General features: G+C 58.7%; 2 protein-coding genes across 3 annotated transcripts in view; one reads left to right on the top strand and one right to left on the bottom strand.

Annotated features, from left to right (window-relative positions):
- Positions 1-6,681, top strand: part of PFKP (phosphofructokinase, platelet) — a 56,319-nt gene extending 49,638 nt beyond the window's left edge. Inside the window, exons 16-21 of the mRNA XM_023536976.1 lie at positions 790-954; positions 2,336-2,397; positions 2,627-2,738; positions 3,479-3,578; positions 5,936-6,038; positions 6,305-6,681. Coding sequence (XP_023392744.1) covers positions 790-954; positions 2,336-2,397; positions 2,627-2,738; positions 3,479-3,578; positions 5,936-6,038; positions 6,305-6,452 — 690 coding nt within the window. The 3' untranslated portion in view covers positions 6,453-6,681. The remainder of the gene's footprint in view (positions 1-789; positions 955-2,335; positions 2,398-2,626; positions 2,739-3,478; positions 3,579-5,935; positions 6,039-6,304) is intronic.
- On the bottom strand, positions 6,675-8,353 carry LOC105299185 (presequence protease, mitochondrial-like). 2 transcript variants are annotated; one of them, XM_023536984.1, is made up of 2 exons: positions 8,042-8,353; positions 6,675-7,075 (listed from the first exon to the last, which is right to left on the bottom strand). In XM_023536984.1, the coding sequence occupies exons 1-2, from the start codon at positions 8,224-8,226 to the stop codon at positions 7,021-7,023; spliced, it is 240 nt and encodes a 79-aa protein (XP_023392752.1). In that variant the 5' UTR covers positions 8,227-8,353; the 3' UTR covers positions 6,675-7,020. The 2 variants fall into 2 exon arrangements, with proteins under 2 accessions (XP_023392752.1, XP_011369097.1); XM_011370795.2 differs by lacking the exon at positions 6,675-7,075 and adding an exon at positions 7,553-7,972.
- Between the last annotated feature and the right edge of the window lie 7 nt (positions 8,354-8,360).

Genomic DNA, 8,360 nt, shown 5'->3' with positions numbered 1-8,360 from the left:
GGGAAGGATCTCCCTCCCTGTGCCGCCGTGACAGCCACAGACCTGTGCATCAAAGCAGCACACGCTTATTGTCACAGTCTTGGTGGCTGCGAGTCTGCGGAGATGTCACTGGGCGGGGGCAGGGCGTCCGCAGGGATGTCCGCTCCAGGACCACCCTGCCGTCGTGCGCTCTGACCCCTTCCTCACCTGTAGTGTGTGGCGTCTTACTCTAGTGTCACCAGCGTTTGTCCCTGGCTTGGGCCTTCCTCCAGGTGTCTGTGAGGCCACTGTGCCTCTCCCAGGGGCAGGGCGTGCTGAGGGTCCCGGGAGGACCAAGTGGAAGGGGACGCAGTGGGCGGGTCTGCACCTGGCTTTCTGGTCCTGGGGAAGGGGTGTTACGGGGGGCGGGCCAGGCTGGAGCCGCCTCCCTGCCGTGTTCACGGAGCTCGTAACAGGCCTGCAGGGCCCGAGGGAGGGTGGCCGTCTGCACGGCGGGCGGCTGGGTTGTGTGTATCCCCCAGAGCGTCGATGGCCGGTGTGGTCTCAGGAGCCGGGCTGACTGTGTCTGGGGCCTTGGAGGAGGGGCTACCGTCTGTGTCAGTAGAGGCCTCCACGTGTGGTCAGGTGCAGGGATGGGTGGAGGGTGACCAGACCGAGGCGACGGGCACGTTTCGGGCGACAGCCACACGGTTTTGCGGTGACTCGGGTCAGGGCCCAGACCGGCAGGCTCTGCGGCCATGCGTCACTGGCTTTGCCGTGGTGGCCGCGCTCGGGCCTGCACAGCATGACTGTGTTCTCCTCTGTGGCCAGACGTGCGACCGCATCAAGCAGTCAGCCAGTGGGACCAAGCGCCGCGTGTTCATCATCGAGACCATGGGCGGCTTCTGTGGCTACCTGGCCAACATGGGGGCCCTGGCGGCCGGTGCCGACGCTGCCTACATTTTCGAGGAACCCTTCGACATCCGGGACCTACAGGTGAGTCCTCGGGTGGCAGCCCTGGGCATCCGGGGACGTGGGCTGCAGCCGGCGCCTCACGCTGAGCCCAAGCTCTGCACGGTGACAGCGTGGGCACCCCGCTCCCCAACCCCTACGCGTGGCCTTCTGGGGTCTGTCCATGTCACCATCACGCACTTGGCGGCCACCGCTCCCTTAGAGCGGTCACAGCCATTCGGCGAGGAGACCTAGCATTTCCGGGGTGGCCTGGTGTCTGTGTTCTGAGTGCGGGGATGGTGACCCCCTTCCTGTGGGGGCAGCTGCGGCCATGCTCCTGTGCTGCTTACCGCGTGAAGGGGGGCACGGTGCCCGCTGGGGACGCAGAATGGGCATGCGGCAGCGACCACACCCCTTGCTCTTCTGCAGCTCCCTCCCTTCAGAAAGCAGTTCAGGGCGGTTCACGACAGCCCCCACACCCGCTGTCCCCCACACAGCCGCCCCACAGTGATCACCCGCCAGAGGGGGCGGGCCCGCCCACACGCCCTCCGCACCTGCAGTCTGCAGCCGACCTTGGGATTCTCCTGGTTTCACTGCTGCTTTTAAATCTTAATGTTGCAGATGTCACTTTTTCTAAATCCACACGGGTGTCTGGGGCCCCCAGCTTTCAGGGGAGAGTGAGTGCAGGTGAACTGCATCGCCTAGCCCCCTTGGTGGCGGAGGAAGGGGCTGGGGCATCTAGGGGGTGCTGGAGGCGGCCTGCTCAGGCGTCGGCAAGCAAAACAACTAAATTACAAAACAGTAAATCGTAACCACGCACATTATGGTTTGGTCACGTGCCCGAACAAAGTTAACGAAATTGTGAGGTACTTGATGTTTTTGCTTGTGAACTGTCACCTTGACCTGCGGACGCCTCCAGCATGACGTGGCACCTGGCCAGCGCCTGGCGTAGCAGACTTAGGAAGTGTCCTTGCTGCCCAGGCTCCCACACATAAACTCTCCTGTTTTGCACATTTCTTCTCAACGTGAGGGTTCCTTTCCTCAGAGAATTTGTGCAAAAGTGAGTCTGTGGGGTTCCTGTTGGCCCAGAGATGCTGGTGAGCACATGCGAACCAGCGTGAAGCGAGGTGACAGCTGCTCCCTTGAGACCGAAGACGGCGCAGTGGGTGTGCGCTTGTTTAGGCCGCTGCACAGAACGTAGGAATAGACGTGTTTAGAGAAAAACCAATTGATTTTGAAGTGTTTCCCCATGAAGCCAAGTCCCACTCGCTAAGTAAATGTGCCGGGTAACGTGACCTTGTCATCGTCCTGTGGGACTCGCCTCTGCCCGATGCACGCACCGTCTGGCGTCCTCGCCACCACGGTACAAAGTCCGAGGGCGGCAGCGCTCGCCAGGTCCTGCCTGCCAACGGGTGTTCTCCCCCAGAGCAACGTGGAGCATCTGACGCAGAAGATGAAGACCACCATCCAGAGGGGGCTCGTGCTCAGGTGAGCGCCGCCCGGAGGGGGTGGGGACGGGGGCAGCGGGCCGTGCGACGCACCCGCGCACACCTGCACAGCTAACGGCTGTGCCTTGCGGTGTTTAAGCCGTCTCCAGGCCACCTCTTTGGTCAGGGCGCCGATGGCGGTGGGGACAGCGCGGGGCGTCAGGCGGGGTGGGTGACGCGCCCGCGCGCCCCTCCGCCCGCGCCTTGAGCCCACGCCGTCCGTGTTGCAGGAACGAGAGCTGCAACGAGAACTACACCACTGACTTCATCTACCAGCTGTACTCGGAGGAGGGCAGGGGCGTCTTCGACTGCAGGAAGAACGTGCTGGGCCACATGCAGCAGGTGGGCCGCGGCCCCGTCAGCGGCTGTGGGGGGAGGGCGTTTGTACGGAGACGCCCAGCTGGCTGCAGACCTCGGAACTGCGCCGGGGTCTGCTGTGGAGCCAGGCCGTGTCGCCCGCTGAGGGAGCGTGGCGGTGCTTGGGCGGGTGGGCCTCAGGTGGGTGTCTCGCAGTGACACTGGGTAGCTGGGGACACTGGGTCAAACTCGGCGGCTGGTTCAGTGCTGGCCTCGCCCGCCACCCACAGCGAGGCATCAGACGGTCCAGTCACAGCGCGGTCAGCACCTCGGGTGCCGGTGACCGGTCCACGCCCCGCGAGCCGGAGCGGGCGGCCACTGCCTTCGCCCACCCCACCACCCCTGTGCCCGCGGGACACCTTGGCCAGCGTTCACACCATAGGTCCCCGAGTCTTCGGAAATGGCATGTTTTGTAAAAGTGAGCCCACAGAGCTGGTAGGATCTCGGAGGAAACTGGGGCCCCGGCTGGAGGCTCTGGGGCAGGGAAGACCTCGAGGGGTGACAGTGCCGTGCTGCCTGCCCCGCAGGCTCTGCCGTTCAGTGTCCCCAGACTCTGTCTCATGTGGTCCTAATGACACAGGAGGAGATACGGTTTGCAAAACGAAAAACCCAAAACCCGAATCGAATTTGAGTCTCTTAGAAAGCACGATGCACACTTTGAACAGACTGTACCCCTGTTTGCCTTGACACTTTGTGGGTAACCACGGCTCCACTCGTCCCCACAGGGCGGAGCACCGTCCCCATTTGACAGGAACTTTGGGACCAAGATCTCGGCCCGGGCCATGCAGTGGATCAGCACCAAGCTGAAGGAGGCACGGGGCACAGGTGCGGGGCGCGGAGCCTGCTCCCGGGAAGGGTGGGGTCCCCTGGGCCCTCTGCTGGCCTGGCCCTCCGAGGCCAGCCAGCCCAACCCCGTCCTGGACACCTGACCTGCACTGCGGCTTTGCAGGAACGTGAGGGGTCCTTTGTGCTTAGGGGACCATCTCGTTCTCCTCTGGACTCTGAGTATTGTGTGTCTGCTGCTTGGCCATGTTTATGTCGTGCTTTGTTTACATCACTTTAGAGGACTCAAAAGTATTTTGATTACTTAATAGCAGTTTTTAAGTATTTTGTTCTGGCAGGTTTGTTTTCTGTTCTGTCAGTCATTTTGTACAATGTCCCCCATGTGTACGCCTCGTCACTTCCTGCGAGGCGCCGTGAGCTGAAATGCTGGCGTCCGCGTAGCCGGTGCTCGCTCCTCTCCTGAGGCTTTCGGCTTTGGTGTCTTTCATATTTAGTTCTTTAATCCACTTCAACCAATGTGAAGTTTAGGGTCTAGGTTCGTTTTTTTTCCATGTGGATAATCAATTATTTGGGTGCCATTTATCGAGAAATCCATTCTTTCCCACCCTGCAGTGTAACCTCTATCGTCGATCAGTTAGTTATCTATCTGTAAGCTTATGGGGTTGTTTCTGGGTTATTTGGTTTGTTTTTGGCACATAGTTCTCAGTCCTTGCCAGTATTCGTTTCGCTGCCGCCTGGTGGGGCAGGTGCCATCTTTGTGTCCCACTGGAGCTGTTCCTGGCCTCTCCTGCTGCCGTGCACACGAGATCCTGCTGGATTTGGGGGTGGGGGGAAGGGTGTTATATTTAATCAGTAAGTCATTTAGAGAAAGAATTGACTTTTTTAAAACACTGAATTTCTAATTCATGATCGTTGTATCTCCATAAGCTTAGACGTTGTTTTACTTCTTGATTTTTTAAAAAATATATATTTGTATATGCTACTTATAACTAATTTTTTAAGGTGATTTTTCAATCAGCAACTTTCTGTGTGTGTTAATTATAGTGATTATTTAGAGACACGTTCTGCCTTTTGGGTTCCATGTTCACATACATCAAGCATCTGTATGTGAGTTTTGGTTTTTTTCCTGCTGCCTTTTGCATCTGTCGACTCCTGTGGACACGTCCTGGATGGATGTGGCGGTGGCAGAGGCCCTGGGCTAGGCAGGGCCTCAGAGCTCGTGGCCGCAGGTGGCTTTGGGCCATTACCCACCGATGTCCACCACAGGGTTTCAGTCCTGAAGGGTCTAAGTTTTGCTTTGGGCAGGACGGTCGTCGAGGCCTCCCTAACAGGTTTCCTGGAGTCGAGCCCAGCTGGCCTTCCTGGGGAGCCCTCGCGCCCCCGTGCATCTCCGTGCTCACTGTACCAGCTTCCTGCTTCGGCCACTTCCCGCTGGTCCTGCCCTTGTCAGCTGCAGCTGCTGGGTCAGGCTTGTCCCAGCTATGATGTCTGGGAGGTTCGTGGGGGTTCCCCTCGGAAATAATTCATAAGGCAGGTGTTTTGATTTCTGGGCATTTGGTAAGACCCCCACACTCTGCAGGCAGAGCTGACTGCTGACGTTCTGTACTGTTTATGCAACTACTCCGGTTGTTTTTTGAAATCATTTGTGTAAGTTACCTTTTCAAGGAAATTTTCAAGTTCATCTAAATTTTCAAAGTTTGGTGTGAAAATTTTCACAATCGCCTCTTTCCTTTTGGATGCCGCCCCTCGTTCCGGGTTTAGGTCACCTGTGCTGATCTGCATTGCCCCCCGCAGTTTTCTCCATCCGTCTTATCAGCTGTGGGTGTTCGTTAATTTCATTTCCAGCGTTTGACTTACACAAAAACAGTGATGTAGTTTCAGCCTGATTTTCCTCTTCGTAAAGTGGACCTGGATGCTTTCTGCTGTTTGTTTTCTACGTTAACTGCTGCTTTTGTATTTCTTCCTATTTTTCGGATTTACTTTTCCCAGTTTGTCAAGGGTGCTTACTCATTACCTGCAGCTGCTCCTTCTGCGCAGCCAGCTGGCTTCCTGTTAGCATCGTGCTGCAGCTGTCCTTTCCGGTCCCAGCCCGTTTTCCTGTCCCGTACTTAGCGAGCACTGCCCTGGCGTCTGCCAGGCGCAGGCAGCAGCCCCTCTTGGGGTGAGTGTGGAGTGAGGGCAGCCTCTCCCACCATCTCTGCCCCTCTCCCCAGGCCTGAGGGGACTGTCAGGCTGCTTGCTCTCTGCCCACCTGTCACAGCCCCGGGGAGCCAGGCATCCACCTAGAAAAGTGTGAGGAGCATGAACTGTCATTGTCCCCCAGGACCCTGCTCCCCGCCTCAGCGAGCCTCGCTGCCCTCCTTCCTCTGGCCTCCAGCCTCAGGTCATGTCTTTTACAGGGAAAAGATTCGTGACCGATGAGTCCATCTGTGTGCTGGGGATTTCCAAGAGAAACTTTCTGTTCCAGCCCGTGGCGGAGCTGAAGAAGGAGACGGACTTTGAGTAAGTACATAGAGCATCACAAGTCTAAACCTTCCTGCCGTTAGACTGGGTGACAGGAGTCCCGAGTGACGGGGGCGGTGCTGTCACAGTTCCTGCAAGGAACTGAATGATTGTGGGGAGCAGGTCAGCTTAGTGTTTTAAGGGAACCAAGGTAGAAGACAGGAGCCTTGTGGAAACGGGGCGGGCTGCAGGAACCCGGCCCCGGACCCTGTCCAGCTCCGTGGGCGCGGGCCTCACCCGGCCACTGCCTCCCATCTGGTCCACAGGCACAGAATCCCCCGCGAGCAGTGGTGGCTGAAGCTGCGGCCCCTCATGAAGATCCTGGCCAAGTACAAGGCCAGCTTCGAGGTGTCGGACTTGGGCCAGCTGGAGCACGTGCCCAGCCATGGCTACGGCGAGCCTGCGGCTATCTAGACGCGGCCGACCACACCCCGCCGAGACGCCTGGACTTCCTGGTCCCGCCCGTTTCTGGAACGTTATTTACCTGCACTCTGTGAGGCCCATTGGTGTTGGCCCCTGTGCAGCCCCCGTCCCGTGCCCCTCACGCCCTCGCACCTTGGGACTCCGACGGGTCATCTCCTGCTGTAAACCGCACAGCCAGTGCAATTAAACGTTTGGCTCAACCTCCAGCCACAGTATTAAACCGTCTTCGTCTTTTTTTAGTTGGCGTTCAAACCTCAGGCTCTGGGCGGGTCCGTGGGCAGGAGCCAGGGCGTTTTCACAGGGACCATGCCCCAGGCTGCATGCGGAGACAAAGGAGGAAGGGCCACACCCGTGACGCAGCAGATGTGGGACAGGCCGAGTGCGCAGAAAGGGCCCCGGTCCAGGACAGCAGTGAGGGGACCCACTGCAGCCAGGTGTGGCGGCGAGCCGACATCACAAGCGTGTGCCGCAAGGCAGGGCAGCGGCCGCCCTGAGGTCCCAGGTAAGACGACCTCCTGGAGTGAAGAACTTTTCTGCCTCTTTTTTCCAGTCTTTGCTCTCAAGTCTGAGACGAGAAAGGAACCAGCCTGTCCACCAGCCATAGGGATGGGGTCCTGCAGGGAAGACGGGCGTGCTGGGTTCCAGACCCCGCCACGCACACTGCAGTCGTAGGTGTGGTGTGCGAGGCGATGCGTCTAAACATGCGGAACAGATCTCAGGCAGAAATCCTTGGCCGCTGAGGAGCGCTGAGCACGGGGCCAGCAGACTGATCCGCCAGGGCCGAGCTCAGCGAGGTCTGCCCCTAGGCTGTGCAGGGACTGGGGACCCGATGACAGAGGAGGGGACAGCACTAAGTTCCCTGTCTGAAAACAACGCAAAGTGAGTACCAGATGACATGGCCTTCGGTAGGGACGGGCAAGGCAGCACGCGGCCCCAAGCTGCTGCGTGTCCTGCGTCCAGTCAGAGGCCTCCTGGGTCCCTAGTGACCACACTATTTTATAGCTCAAGGCAGATGTTGGAAAAACCTTTGCTAAAGCAATTCTCAGTTTTTGCTAAAAATTGAGGAACATGAATAAATGAACAAAGCGCCATTTAAAATGACTAAAGCACAAGTTAGGTCAGCGTTGCCTTTTATTTTTAAGTAAATACTCTAGGATGAGTAGAACACGTGTCCCCATTACTAGAAAGTCCGCGGTGCATCTCTGGCGCTGAGGCCCGCACCTCTGTCCCGCTCACGCCAGGTCCCTGCCCTGCTGGGCAGCACGTGACTCTGGCAAAACTTCCAGAATGATAAACGATCAAGATATTTGGAAAAGACCATCGCTTTTCTGACCTCTCAAAGTAAATCTGGCTCCATCTTGCTTCTTGGGGGCCGGTGACAGAGTCTGGGCCTGGCGGGGTCTGTGGGGTCTGCCGGTCACTGTATCACCCACGACGGGTCGCTGGCGGTCCTCGCATTCTCAGGCCCCAGCAGAGCCAGCCCATGAGCGCTCCCACCAACACCCAGGTACCTGAAAGGTGGGCAGGGGTCAGGGCGGGGCCACAGGAGGCACTGTCAGGGTGCTGCAGGCCGCACTCACCTGTGGGCCACGTCGATGAGCGCCCCACGGTGCACGGCGAAGAGCTGCTCCCGCTGTGCCTGCCCCATCTCGTCCGTGAGGCCGTACAGGAAGTGGTCCAGGCCTGGAGGAACAGCGATGACGGGGGCTACCTCAGCGGCTGACCCTGTCCCGACGGGTGCCTTCCCATGAGCCTCTCTCCCCATGGGCCAGGGCAGGACGGTCTTGGCCACCACGCTGCCCGGGGCCCTCACAGCACACACGGGCTCAGGGCGTGGGACGCGAACCTCTCCACGTGGCAAACATGCTCAGTCAAGGTGGACGTTGGTGTGTGACAGGC

This window comes from Pteropus vampyrus, unplaced genomic scaffold (assembly GCF_000151845.1).
Source record: "Pteropus vampyrus isolate Shadow unplaced genomic scaffold, Pvam_2.0 Scaffold175, whole genome shotgun sequence".
Classification (NCBI taxonomy): Eukaryota; Metazoa; Chordata; class Mammalia; order Chiroptera; family Pteropodidae; genus Pteropus; species Pteropus vampyrus.
This window is presented reverse-complemented; position numbering and strand designations above follow the sequence as displayed.